Source organism: Musa acuminata, unplaced genomic scaffold, assembly GCF_036884655.1.
Source record: "Musa acuminata AAA Group cultivar baxijiao unplaced genomic scaffold, Cavendish_Baxijiao_AAA HiC_scaffold_1137, whole genome shotgun sequence".
Lineage (NCBI taxonomy): Eukaryota > Viridiplantae > Streptophyta > Magnoliopsida > Zingiberales > Musaceae > Musa > Musa acuminata.
Window position 1 is genome coordinate 280567 of NW_027021349.1, and position 14273 is coordinate 294839.

Sequence of the window (14273 nt, forward strand, 5' to 3'; positions counted from 1 at the left end):
GGTCCCTCGATGCTTTGTTGATTATTCGGCGCATCGTCCTCTCTTGCGACCTATTGCCCAATCGGACAATTGACTCTACAACTCCGATATCCTTAGCACAATACCCGCTCTCCTTGGCCCGATGCCCGAGTCCATGGCACGAAGCCTTCTGTCGATACGTTGACCGATCCACTAGCCCGACGTCCAATCTTCTGACATGTTCCTCCGGCACAACATGATTTTTCTTGCTTTAATTGTCTCATCCTGATCGAAGCATCATGCGTGACTCAAAACGCAGATTAAAACATAAACACATATCAAGTGGTTTCATCATCAAAATACGAGATTCAACAATGATGCCTACGCTCGAGGAAGGGACAAGCGAGGATGAGATCGCTCGTTACGTGAAGTATATAAATGAATCCACTTTTGCTCAGTGTTACATGTTGGACTCCATGACTCCTGAGTTACAAAGACAACATGAAAAAATGGATGTCAAATCCATTCTCTTACATGTCCGCAAATTGTATGAGGAATATGGAAGGACTCAACGATATAAGATATCCAAGAGTCTCTTCCGTGCCAGGATGACTCAAGGGACACCATTTCAGAACCATGTCCTAAAGATGATTGAGTTGACAGAGAAACTCATAGGTCTAGGAATGATCATAGAGGATAACTTGTGTGTGGATCTTATGCTTCAATCCATACTAGATTTTTTTCATAGTTCATAATGAATTTTAATATTAACAAGCTTAAGATGACTTTTCCTAAGCTCCTCAATATGTTAAGGGAGACAGAAAGTATGATAAAAAAAAGAAGCCAGATCTCTATACTAGTGAGACTAGAAATAAAAGAAAGGTAGAAAAGTCCCCTAAGAAGGGCAAGGGTAAGGGCAAACCAGGTAAAAGTAAAGGTTGCTAAGAAAGACCCGACAAATGACAAAGGCCAATATATCCACTATGATAAAGATGAACACTAGAAGAAGTACCGCAAAGAGTAACTTGTAAAGAGGGTGATATTGAAGCTTTAGGTACATTAATAATTAGTCTTCAATTATCATATTTTTATAATAGTACATGGGTATTTAATATCGATAATACTTATTACACTTATAATTTATTTCAGATTCTAGCAAAGCTTAAGATATTGACGAAAGAAATATTACATAATAGTTTATTTATACCCGATACTATTCAGAATATAAATATATTAATAGTACCAGTCATCTATATACTCTTAAAATAATTAATAGCACCAGTGGTCTAGTGGTAGAATAGTACCCTGCCACGGTACAGACCCGGGTTCGATTCCCGGCTGGTGCAGTAACCAACCGTTGGTTCTAATTATACAGTCTGATTTTGATTTTAGCATATCGATTCTTAGATTTTAAAAGCAATGAAAGTAAAATATTTTAAAATAATGAAAGTAAAATAATTAATCTTATTTATTTATAAAAAAAATATAATATATAATAATATATGTATAAATGATATAAAAATAATGGGTTAAAAAATAATTTCAGATGAGACACAAATGAAGATGCAAAGTAACACGAGAGGAGCAAGAGCAGACAACACGGTGTGGAGTTGGACATCTCTGTGATAAAGTCACCTTCGATGTGGAGCTGGACATCTCTGTGATAAAGTCAGCTAATGTATGGGCTTTAGTGATTGTTCGATATCAGATGTCAAACTTCTCGAATTTAATTGACCATTTCAAAACTATGTTAAGATGTCAAACATCGAGCACCTCTCCCAAAAATAAGATCGGAAGGCATGAGTCACCTGCTGGAAGATTGACAGCCCAAGCGATATCATTTGTTACTGTTACTGGTAAGAGCCATCATCAAAAATCACAGAAAGCCAAATTATACTATTCTTCCTTTCTGTTTATAAATCATTTGGTTGAACATGTAATATATCTTTTGGTACAAGTAGGATATAATGAAATTGAATATCATCCCTTAAAACCATTGGATCTGTAAATTCATTGAATCTGTATATGCAAAAGATTATACCCACATTAGATAGTCCCATGTACTCATGCAGATTTCCAGATTCATTTGTCAAGCAGATTTCCTTGTTACTTGATCTCTTGAAGTGCTTTCAAAGATCTTGTCAGCATTGCCTACTTCAAAACCATCACGCCTATGGAATTCTTTAACCTACAAAAATATGCAAGGGAATCCTTTAGTGTTAAGATAAATGATGTGGTGTATTTATTATGGGACCTCAATAATGCCAACATATAAAGTATCATGAACACAGAACAGGATCAAGAAAATTCTAGTTACACCAGGTTAGCCGGTCATCGAGTGCATACCTTAATCAGAGAGCTGTAGAAATTAATAGGATAAAAACTTTGAGAAAAAAAGGAAGATATATATTGTATGCAAGGGAATCCTTGAATATTCAGATAAACATATGTTGTACTTAATACGGAACCACAATAATGCCAACAAATACGGTATCATGAACACAGAACAGGATCCAAAAAATCTAATTATACCATGTTAGTGGGTTACCGACTGCATACCTTTAATTGTAAAGCTGTAGAAGTTAGTAGGATTCTTGTGAATTGTCATTTATTGGAAGTCTTTTACCAAACATTATTACAAGCTAAGCAAGCATATTATGGCCAAAATGTTAGTGCACTTACAGGATGCTGCAAGAAGATCACAATGAATCATTTGAGTTCTGGCCAAGATGATCAGAACAGTCACAACATCGAATGGCGCTGGGCCGGTCGAGCTTTAACCATATATAGATGGAATATAGTATGTCTTTCTTTTTCCAATTAGAATGTCTTGGAAAAAGTTTGACTACCACAATACTGAGAGTCTGAGGTATTCCACAAAGTCTCGAGTGTGGCAATACAAGGATGATGGAACTTCAAGGATAATCTAACATGTAAAAAAATCATTAGAAAAACTTAAAAGATGTAACCCACACCATCTCACCATGCTTTCAAACATTAGAACTTCACATTATACGAGTGTTCAGTAGCACAAATAGTATACGGAAGCTTCTAGGCTAGCAAGTTCTAATCTGCACTGTCTGCCAACCTGATGTCATCTTTTAAATAGAGAAATTGATCCATAATTTCTCCTTTTTGATCTTGCAATCTTAATATAAATTGATAATTAATGAAATGCAAATACAATTTTGAGTTTAACCATCAATATCCCCAAAATTATGTTTAAAATTGGTGAAAAATAAAGACTGACAGATCCATACCTCTTCATCAGGTATATTTTTGTATTCAGGAAGCAAAAGACGTTCTGCAAACTCGATGTATGAACAAGGGGCGGACTCGGTTATGCCATCAGCAAAGTCGAAGGAGATGGTATCAGCAACAGTTGAACTTTGCAGTAGAAGGCCATCAGGGCTCACTGTTCAGAAAAGAGAAAATAGAAGACTCAATATCTTTAGTTTCTCCAATGGTGTCATGGTCTTTATAAATGCAGACATACATAACCAAGAAATCACAAGTGTTGACACACAAGCAATCAACTAATAGCAGGTCTGCTATTTCTATCATGGGGGTAAGGTTTTGCAAAAGTCTGCTTCGGTATGCAAGAAATAGATCTCTTAAGAAATAAACTGATTAGTGGATCAAGCAAATATCAGCTCAAGACTTGATTCAGAAAGCATATAACCCAGTATACAAGAAGGGCCCTCTCATCAATAAATTATTAGTAAAAGCAACTCTTCTTTTCCAGCGGAAGGATTTCTAGTTGGTTAGTAGGGGCTCAAATCAAGATAATACTGTCCTTAAGGAGTCATTTACTTCCTACGAGGAGGGATGACACATATTTCATTGGCATAATGAATTGAGCATGCACTTTAAAATGCGAGATCCAGGTCAAGTTTCCAACTGGAAGTAATTGCTTGCTTTATACAGAATATATACACTTTACAGGCATGATATACAACGAACTTATCTAAAATGATACCATGTTTTACATGATGAGTAGAATCTTGAATGCACACGTTTAGCATACTGTTAGTTTCTTTAACACAGTTCTTATTGGTAATTATTTCAAATTCCATAAGAAAAAAAGAGCAGTTTGATATTAGGCATCCATCAAGTCAAGGTAACTAATTATATCATACAATTCATCAACTGAAGGCAAGTAGAGCTAGTTGCAAACCTTTTAAGATTCCTCCTTCGGAGTTCAACTTAAATCCATTAGCTTCAATATATTGGTTAAAGCTGTCAATTTTTCTGATATGTGACTTCAGCCGGTGAGTAGAAATAGTGACATGGTTCAATGCATAACCATTGACAAGTGTCCATGCAGCATATTCACTCTCTCTGGAAAACAAAAACCAAAAAAAGGCGATAAAAAGGTCAACTCAATTGCATTACAAGCTCCTCAGGTTTCAGTTCTTAATTAAGATTAAATGAAATGAACTCAAGAGAAAAAAAGTCCAATTGAATGACAGAAAAACTAGTCCATGGATGCTATGAAACTTTGTAACAAAACTAGTCCTATACCATGGTATCTGTGCAGTTTATGTCTTGACATATTCAAACTTTATCATTGCTTTTTTGCTCTCTCCTATTCAAACTTTGTCAATATTCAAACTAGTCCTATTCAAACTTGTCATTGTCTTAACAAAACTAGTACAATCAGGCAAGGCTTTTTCACTCTCCTGCAAGCTCGGAGGAGAATTTTGTAATTTTGGGAACTTCTGATGTCCCACCTACTTAATTGGTTGAAAGTTTTCTTAAAAAAAAAAACTGCATAAGAGGATGAGATTGTAGCATATATCTTATCATGACATTAGCGAATAGAAATCAACAGAAGATGTTCTATGTAATAATAGGAAGTTGAACTTGTCGTAATTACTAAAAAGCAATACCTAGATAGCAATCGATAGTCGGAATATGAAGGCTTTTCCCACGTCAGGCATCCCAAGGTACTTGCAAGAGCAGCATGTTCATATCCATGACCTTTGATGTATTTCCTTATTACTTCCTGCACATATAAGCAACAGTTAGTCTTATGAGTTTCAATCTTCAAATAAATGATTTACAAAAGCTAGAAGAACTGAAATTAGATAAACCAAACCAGAAGGAAAACACCATTGGTAAACTAACAAATCAAATTGATTATAACACAGGAAGAAAATTAACCCAAAAAATCAGTATGCACGAATATTCCAGCACACTATTTGGAATTACCAATGGAACTCTATTGATCAAAATGTCACCGGAAAGCTAGGGCATATGGGGTTAACTTTTATGGAATTCCATACTAAATACTAGTTCCAAGATCATGATACCCCTCAACGTTATAAAAGGCATGAAGCCTACCAAGGTTCTAACTTTATGTTGTTTTCCAATGGCTTCACCAAGGTGTGCCTATTGTGCACCTCATCAAAGAAATAAAGGTCCACAAAGAAGACCACATAATACTAAATTATTTCATAAAAATTAGATCCCTTTGCTTTAATGTTTATTCTATTAAAATATTCTCAATCATTGCAAATGGAAGGAATTAAAGAAAGGAACAATTCTCCTTTTAATTTTAGCTGTGTAATACGTTTTTTTTTGCTTTACTAGTCCTTCTAATTCTATTCTCTGTTACGGTGCTGCTATATTTGATTGGTTTACCTGCCTTTCTTGCAGCTTCATTATATTTACTGTTGCTGCTTTGTTGTGTCCATATTATTATTTTTTTTTATGGGTTAAGGTCAATTTTAGCATCTATGGTTTTGATCATGAACCTCTTAAACCCTTATGGTTTATTTGTGTCTAAAATAATCCTTACATTTTAAAAAACGTAGCATATAAGTCTCTTTTATCAAGTCTGAGTTAACAAATGTTAGGGTCTGCTTACGTGACATGCTGACTCATAATAAATCATTAATATAATGACACGTGTAATTTAAGTTAAAAAAAAAAAACTGAGACCTTCATTAATGGCGAGAGGAGGTATCGTCGTAGAAGCGACCACCAACAGCAGCACCGAGCCGCTGTTGCCTAGCAAGGTGTCATACACATGTAGCCTCTCCTGTGGTAACGACGAGCTCGGGAGCTTCCGGTCCTGCCTCAGGTGGATGTGCATTGACTAGTTCGATGCTAGGTACGCAGTGGTCTCTTTGTCCCTCTTTCTCCTCTTGGGCGTCTTCGTCCTCTCCTGCACCCCCATCCGCCGCACCTACGACGTGGTGGTTCAGCTCTCTCTCACCTCCGCCTCTAACCTCTCTTACCTCTGCCTCTCCGCCTTCGCCCATCGCTATGACCTCCTCAACAAGTTGGTCGAGGAGAGCGAGCGGGTGAAGGAGGGCTACATGGACCAGCTCAACTGCTCCTTCCGCCTGCTCTCCATCTTCGTGATGCTTCGTGGTGGTGGTGACTTACAAGGTATGGTGGTACTCATCAAGATTGGAGCGGGTGTCATTTGTGGTGTGGGCCAGCGCCATGGTGGGCGACGTGGTAGCATGCGCCCTGGAGCTAGCGAGTGAGCTAATCCATGTAGCCCTCCCGCACCCACTCATTCTCCCCGACCAGCTTATCGAGGAAGAGGAAGCAGCAGAGGCCGTAGAGGCAAACAAAGGTGGAGAGGTAGAGGTAGGAAAGGCCGGAGGCAGAGGTGAGGGAGAGATGGACCACCGTGTCGTAGGCGCGGTGGGTGGGGGCGCAGGAGAGGACGAAGTGGGAGGTGATGGGGACGAAGACGCCCAGGAGGAGGAAGAGGGACTAGGAGACCACTACGTGCCTAGCATCAGACTGGTTGGCGTACATCCACCTGAGGCAGGACCGGAAGCTCCTGAGCTCGTCATCAGTGCGGGAGAGGTTGCATGCGTACGACGCCCTACTAGGCAGCAGCAGCTCAATGCTGCTACTGGTGGTTGCTTCCACGATGACGCCTCCTCCCACCATTGATGGAGGTCTCAATTTTTTTTAAACTTAAATTACATGTGTCATTATATTAATGGTTTATTGTGAGTTAACATGCCACGTAAGCAAACTTTAACGTCTGTTAACTCAGACTTGACAAGAGGAGTTTATATGCTATGTTTTTTAAAATATAGAGGTTATTTTACACATGAGTAAACCATAAAGGCTTAAGAGGTCCATGACCAAAACCACAGGGACTAAAATGGACCTTAACCCTTTTTTCATTTTATTTCTTTATTCTTGCTTTGTTTTAAATGTTGCAATGCTAATGTAGCAAGCTTCTTCTTCAAAGACATGAACCTCATCTTTATTTTCATACGTATTGCAATGAACACATGTTCTACTATTTAAGCAAATAAGCCAAAAGATAAAAACAACTGTTATCTAGATACCATAGATGAGTTTCGATTCAGAGGTTGATTTTATTGTTTGAATCAAAATTTTATTTTGCACCTAGGTGTGCCTAGGTCCCAACCAATCTTTTTCTAGAGCATTGTCATTATAGTTGTCATCTTCATATAACTGCCTATCAACATAAATGTTGCCTATCTCATTTCACTGATTAAAATATTTAAAGAGTTAAGCACATGAGAAGGAGAACAGCACTTTTGTTATAACGAAAATGGCTACACATCCAACAAAAGAATATAGAAACCTAACCTGACTTTGATAACTTAGCTGATCCACAAGAAGCTCTGATATAAATATCCTTGGCAAAGGCCCATGAACACCAGTTCCATTTTCACTGTATCCAGTATCTGGAGGAGCAAACCACAATGCTTTCAGCTTCTTTGCAGGAAATCTCAATTCTTCACGTGGCTTATAACCAAAGTATAGGAATATCTTAGCCATGGAATCAATGCCATACCCATCTACCTTTAAGGACAGAAAAAACAAGTCATGGAGCATTAGCCAAGCACAATAAGCATGATCCACAGTCCTAGTAGTTATCAGTTGATCACTATGGTAATGAGATAAACAATTCAGGCAAATAAATGCACATGGTAGAATGTACCCCAAAAGTTCGAAAAGCAAAATGATCATAGCAGATATGATCCCCATCATCCTTCCTAACAAGTTCCAGAATGGCCTTAGCAGTAGGATTTCTGCTTAAGTAGACCTTCTCCATGCCTGAGATCATTGTCCTAAGGAATAACTCATCATCCTGTAGCCAATACAAGATCAAACTTTTATAAGTTTGGTACTTTCAACAAGACAAAAATGGGGAGAATTTGCAGATTTATCATTGGAAAGAGCTAATCAAACAATGAAGCTAATAGCCTTTGTGAATTGTGGCCCAAAATGGCATAAAATTTAGTTTTTTTGATTTTCTGAAGTTTTCAATTTAATGACTGAAAAATGTTAAACAGGTTAAACATAAAAAATAAATGTTAGCTAAGAGTTTCGGTGGAAAAACACCAAATTTAATAAAGGTTATGACCAGTAACCACACAGGCAATTCACTCCCGGGATGAGTTGGGAAATAAAAAAGGCATGATTAGTCTTGATATTCAAACAACAGCCAGAAGAAATAAAATAAATTTCTGCCACATCTCGGCAGGGAACCAACAAAGTCGTGTTCATGATTCATTCGTTCGAAGATGCGAAACTAATTGCCAAAACTGTAATCAATCTGGTAAGTGCATATAGTTACCGTCACAATGACGTTCTTGAATCGATCCACAATTGCAAAATATAGGACCCTTTGAAGAATCATGGACTCAAAGAACAAACGCAAACCCAAATAATGAAGAAAATTAGGGGAGAAAAAAGTTGCGTACTTCGGCCGCATGAAAACCGCTACTATCACAGACAACAAAGATTCATAGCTCAAAATCTTAGCTCTCAAAGAAAGCAGGAGCATGGGTCTGTTCTCGATAGCTCGTGACTCTAAGCGATAAAAGAGATGATTCTAATAAGAGAGAGAGAGACCTTGGTAGGGGCTCCCGCAACAGGATTTGTCCTGGATTGAAGGGCCATACAAAGATTCCTGTTGCCGTAGGAGAAGGGGTGGGGGGGTAGGGTTCGATGATGGAAGGGTTGGGGGCTCCGCGAGCGCGGGAGAGACCGGGAGGGGAATGATGAGAACGAAACCCGACATCGTCGAATGACCGAAGAAGGCGATCGAAGCGAAGAGTGGGAGGAGAGGAGGAAGGCCGGAGATCGTCTCGCGACGAATGCTTCCATTGCTGAGTTGGTTGGAGATGTTGCCATCGATTCACCCTTATAATCCAAGACGCAACCTTAAAAGCGGGCCGGGGAGCGGATGCAACAACGGCTGCCCGAAGATGGCCATCGGTTGGAACCAGGACACCCCGACCCTGCGCAGATTTGGAACACCTATACCAAATGAGGCAGGATACAGGATTTGTATCCACTCCGAGGTCCTAAAAAAAAAGAGAAAAATAAAATAAGAGTAATTAATCGAGTTTATGTTCCACGTGCTAAATATTTATCCGAAAAAATGTTGCTCGCGTGAGATGACCATGTCACGAAATCAGAAGGGATCCCACGTCATCTTTGTTGGAGCATATCCTTGGAGGTCAGATCCAGCTAGACAAGTGTAACCCATCTGAGATAGAATAGACGCAGGTTTCTACGTCATCCATGATGTGGCACCCGTGTTTATCCCTACCAAGAATACATTGTACGCTGCACGTCACGTAATCAGGGACCCAAACATACGAGGCGCTCTGAGTGGCCACATCACCCCTGTTGCTTTCAGGTGCGATTCGGTCCGTTCGGAGAGCGAAGACCAAAGACAACTGTCGCTTCCCACGTCTCACATACCAATGAGATCGCACCCTCATATGAGAAGCCAATGAAAATTCGCCATGTGGAAGATCTGACGTAGCTCCCCTTCCCCGCCCCTCCGCCTTAACCGAACCGCCCGATCAATCCATCTACCTTTTCCTCATCGTCGAGGTTTCCCTCGTCGTCTCCTCTCGAGTTCGACTCCCCGCCGCTTCTCCTCTTCATCCTCGCGCACCCACCGTGAGATCGGGCGCGCGGCGAGATCCTCCGCGGGGAAATGGAAGGCCACGGCGCCGCCGCTGGGGTCGAGCGCGTCGTGTTGCTGGCCCTCTGCGTCGCCGGCATCTGGTCCGCCTACATCTACCAGGGCGTCCTTCAAGAAACTGTGTAAGCAGCTTTCCCTCGTTACCCGGACATATTCTTTTCTTCTCTTGTTGCTTAATTCCGCACCAAATTGGTCCTTTCCTAGTCGAACAAGCATCTGGATCTGGATCTTGTGCCCTGTGCTAGGGTTTCGTAATGGAGGTACGTTTTCTTGTTTCTTAGATCTACCAAGCTATTCGGACCAGACGGGAAGCGGTTCGAGCACCTCTCCTTCTTGAACCTGGCGCAGAACGTTGTTTGCTTCGTGTGGTCCTTGATCAGTAAGTAAATTGTCGGTTAGGCTTGTTGTTGTTAGGTGATGGTATCAAAGGTTAGTTGAATCGAGTTGCTTTGCTGTCGTTGATCGGGCAGTGATAAAGCTGTGGTCTAGGAGCTCTTCCGGGGGAGCTCCATTGTGGAGTTACTGGAGCCCAAGCATTACTAATACTATCGGTCCTTCCATGGGAATTGAAGCATTGAAGTACATCAGTTATCCTGCCCAGGCAAGTTTTTTTTTTTTTTTTTGCTTGACACTGGATAGATTTTCATTTTCAGATAGTTGACTTGTTGGTTTTGACATGTTATTCCAACTAATTAAGCTAAGGATATTGTGGTTAGATGTTGATTGTTCAATCGTGATCAATTATTTGTGTATTAAACACTTAATTCTTTTCAAAGAAAATATCTAGTAAACCAAGATATTCCTTGTGATAGTATGTTACTTGTTAATTCGGTCTTGCTTATGACAGAACAATGATCAGTTGTTGTTAAATGCAATGTCTTCCAAACTTCAGAGCTCGTTGATGGTCTTCAAATTGGGCAATTCCTTGCTTTTAAAGTGTGTCATGCTGTAGTCACTATAACAGATACTAGGAGAGTTTTTTGCTCTATCTATAATGATAGATTCCCTTGTTGTGCCTGATCATTTGGAAATTTTAAGATATTACCTTACTGTTGTGATAAGTATTAGAACAAAAAGACATAATTGCAATAAACAAGGCTATGGATAGAGTCTGCCTCTTGCATTTTACTCTTCCATGACATTGACATGCCCTCTCCTTTGAGTCACAAGTTCGGCAGGTTATGTTGTCTACAACTGTTAAATGGATTTGATTTAAGAATTTCTTCCACAAGGCAATCGTACTTGTTTATGACAACTAAGAGTTGGCAACTTGACAATCCCTGTATAACAAATTAGATTTTGGTACTTTAGCTACATCAGCAAAGGTAGAATAAATTGCATGAACACACTGTTTTTTAGTGGTTTTATGTATTATGTCACACATGATCATCTCACGTGTTTTATATTCTATTGTTTCTCTTTTCATGCAATTATCATCATCCTTTTAGCTACATAATGTGTGTGATGAACTTTTAGTTTTTTGAAAATTACTTGTTGATTCCAGGTGGTTTTATTTACGCTGATTAAATTGTACCAATTTTGTTCATTGTGTAAAACAGGTTTTGGCAAAATCTACCAAGATGATTCCTGGTAAGTGTAGTATTTACTTTTATTTCATAAAAGGCTAACATGATTCTGCTTGACAAGAACTTCAAGTTTTATATTTGGTGCATAATACCCATTGAATATATACCGACGGAACAAGTCCTCATAAGATTGAAAAATTCTATGCCGTGTGTTTAATGGCTGATCTCATTTGCATCAACATATAGATTTAGAAGTCGTATGCCTTTTGATGGCTGAAAACATGTTGACAAACAGATTCTTATAGTAGAAATCATTTAAATTTTTATGATTCCTGGTTGTGTGAGATATGCTTCAACTGTCTTATGTTAATGAGCCAAGAAAAGACAAACTATATTTTAATGTAATCAACTTGGAAATACGTGTCTTAGTCATTTATCTATTGCTTAGTACAATGTAACTGAAGACTTATTTCTCATATGATATCTGAATGGCTGGTTAAGTTCAATACAATTAGGGTCTTTTTCTTCCTCTAATGACTGCCCTTGGTAACAACTGTAATTTTTGCCTACTCACAGTTATGCTGATGGGGACGCTTGTTTATGGGATCAAATACACTATCCCAGAGTACATTTGCACCTTCCTTGTTGCTGGAGGGGTGTCATCATTTGCACTTTTGAAGGTTAGACTATTCGTATTTTTCTTTTCTGAGTGAAAGTTTTGAAGATCTTCATGTAACTGAAATAGATAACCTGCCGGCTTGCTTACTGATATGATGTGTTTAATTTTATGCTTTGATGGGTTGATGAACTTGTATCTATGTTTAATAATTACTAAGAATCTATCTAGCAGAACTTTCATTCTATGAGTAATAACATGCTCATAACTTCAAACACCAGGCTCCAAGGTTTGCATGTATCAGTTGTCAAAGCATTGGGCTTCGCTTTAGTTTGTGGTGATGGGCAACCAACGATGTTTGCCCAGGCCTGTGAACTACCACAATAGTGTAGTAGTCAATAAATTTTTTGGCTTGTATACGTCTGGATTTAGATTCTGGATTTGCTGTGATAACACAAACATGTTTTCTTTGGTTCATTACAGACTAGCTCGAAGACTATAAGCAAGCTTGCTCACCCAAATGCTCCTCTTGGCTATGGGCTGTGCTTTCTGAATTTAGCTTTCGACGGTTTTACAAATGCTACTCAGGACTCTATCAAAGCAAGGTGTTCACTGGATTCCACCAAAAAAGAAACAAAAACTAGTGCATATACTAGAATCATACTTTGCGCTGAAAATTGCATGAAGTTAAATTTTCGTGGTTTTTAAGTAGAATCGTTTGCTTTTCTTGCAGGTACCCAAAGACGAGTGCTTGGGACATTATGTTGGGAATGAACCTATGGGGAAGCATATACAATGTCATTTACATGTTTGGTTGGCCCCATGGAAGTGGTTATGAGGCGGTACGATTCTGCCAGGAGCACCCGGAGGCGGCATGGGACATCCTCATGTACTGCCTCTGTGGTGCGGTGGGACAGAACTTCATCTTCTTGACCATAAGCCGCTTTGGCTCTCTTGCTAACACAACCATAACCACTACCCGCAAATTTGTCAGTATCGTTGTGTCCTCCGTGATAAGTGGCAATCCCTTGTCGCAGAAGCAGTGGGCGAGCGTGGTAATGGTCTTCTCAGGTCTCTCCTTGCAGATCTTCCTCAAGTGGAGGAAGCTTCAGGGAACAAAGGACACAAAAAGGGCATGAAGACCATTGTCTTCCTTTCTCTGAGTATCTTCGGTGGCCTTAAGCGAGAGAAGGATAGAGTAACCTCATTAATTTTAGGCAGGCGGATTTATACATGATGAGCAATGCAAATGTACTAATGCTTGTTTTATAACAAATATTTATTTCTTGCTGCTAAATCAAATCCAATACGAACAAGATTTGCTTCTTGTTCCAACTTGTCTGTTTTGTTTTGCAGACGCTAAGATAAAGATGTATTTGCAGCAGACGGAGGGACAGACAAAACCTTAAACCGGTTAGATTAGTTTTATGATGGTTCTTATAGGGTAACAGAAAACTGTCTTAGTTAAGTATTCCACCAACTTAGCTGTCATCTTAGATCTCAATCTTCTACATGTTGGATTGACTTCCACCACTTTAACATTTAGGATTTTCTATCCTCACTAGGGTAAAAATTTCTTGAAATGTGGATTGACAATTTGTTAGTACATGTATTTTGGTAAAAATATAAATTAGATTGTGTCTCATCAATCAACGGTATATAATCTCTGATTACTTATTTTACGTGTTAGACTGAGCTATATACCATCTACATGTAAGTGAGAATGCTCATAATATAAATTAGATCATTCCCCTTAGATAGAGAATGTTTATAAAATTAAGATATTTATTTTTTTCATCAATATTTAATTTTTAATTTCTATTAACACCCATATTATTCTATACACATAAATTAAGTATCTGATGTTCTTATTGTTTCTTAGATTGATATATCAAATGAATCCGTATTATCTTTTTTTTTTTTTTTTTTGCTCTTTCTTCGTCCAATCATCAAAAGACCACTAATTCGAAGATCATATTGAAATTATTTATATCAAGGATATCTATCTCCTCAATGCTGAAAGCTTAATCCACAACTAATGTTGATCCGAGAGTTGTTAAAATTTATTTAATAATTTCTTTTCTATAAAAGTTATTTAACAATGATATATAATTCTCATATAAAAGTGTATTTCCTAATGATCGCTTCAAATATCATAACAAATAACAATATGTCCATAAAAAAAATTTGTTATAAATTTCCAATTTTTGTTAATTTC

The 14273-nt window shown here is 38.5% G+C and overlaps 2 protein-coding genes and 1 non-coding gene across 3 annotated transcripts; 2 read left to right on the forward strand and 1 right to left on the reverse strand.

Moving 5' to 3' along the window:
- Positions 1 to 1233: 1233 nt before the first annotated feature.
- Positions 1234 to 1304, forward strand: TRNAG-GCC (transfer RNA glycine (anticodon GCC)). The gene has a single exon. It is a non-coding gene; the product is annotated as a tRNA-Gly (tRNA).
- A 530-nt stretch (positions 1305 to 1834) lies between these two features.
- Positions 1835 to 9216, reverse strand: LOC135671009 (2-oxoadipate dioxygenase/decarboxylase, chloroplastic/amyloplastic-like). The gene is made up of 7 exons (XM_065178838.1): positions 8827 to 9216; positions 7910 to 8059; positions 7555 to 7770; positions 4851 to 4966; positions 4136 to 4299; positions 3219 to 3373; positions 1835 to 2146 (listed from the first exon to the last, which is right to left on the reverse strand). The coding sequence occupies exons 1-7, from the start codon at positions 9106 to 9108 to the stop codon at positions 2048 to 2050; spliced, it is 1182 nt and encodes a 393-aa protein (XP_065034910.1). The 5' UTR covers positions 9109 to 9216; the 3' UTR covers positions 1835 to 2047.
- Positions 9217 to 9783: 567 nt separating this feature from the next.
- LOC135670958 (UDP-galactose/UDP-glucose transporter 3-like) lies at positions 9784 to 13390 on the forward strand. The gene is made up of 7 exons (XM_065178758.1): positions 9784 to 10035; positions 10195 to 10292; positions 10384 to 10514; positions 11473 to 11503; positions 12016 to 12119; positions 12539 to 12660; positions 12789 to 13390. Exons 1-7 carry the CDS (start codon positions 9926 to 9928, stop codon positions 13192 to 13194), a joined length of 1002 nt encoding a protein of 333 aa, XP_065034830.1. The 5' UTR covers positions 9784 to 9925; the 3' UTR covers positions 13195 to 13390.
- Positions 13391 to 14273: the final 883 nt, after the last annotated feature.

Excerpts from the sequence above, each read along its gene's own strand:
- LOC135671009 (XM_065178838.1), bottom strand. The coding sequence starts at position 9,108 with ATGGCAACATCTCCAACCAACTCAGCAATGGAAGCATTCGTCGCGAGA. Across the intron at positions 8,060-8,826 it reads TTGCGGGAGCCCCTACCAAG|GATGATGAGTTATTCCTTAG; the intron begins GTCTCTCTCTCT and ends TATTGGCTACAG. Across the intron at positions 4,967-7,554 it reads AGCTAAGTTATCAAAGTCAG|GAAGTAATAAGGAAATACAT; the intron begins GTTAGGTTTCTA and ends TTATATGTGCAG.
- LOC135670958 (XM_065178758.1), top strand. The coding sequence starts at position 9,926 with ATGGAAGGCCACGGCGCCGCCGCTGGGGTCGAGCGCGTCGTGTTGCTG. Across the intron at positions 11,504-12,015 it reads ATCTACCAAGATGATTCCTG|TTATGCTGATGGGGACGCTT; the intron begins GTAAGTGTAGTA and ends GCCTACTCACAG. Across the intron at positions 12,120-12,538 it reads CATCATTTGCACTTTTGAAG|ACTAGCTCGAAGACTATAAG; the intron begins GTTAGACTATTC and ends GGTTCATTACAG.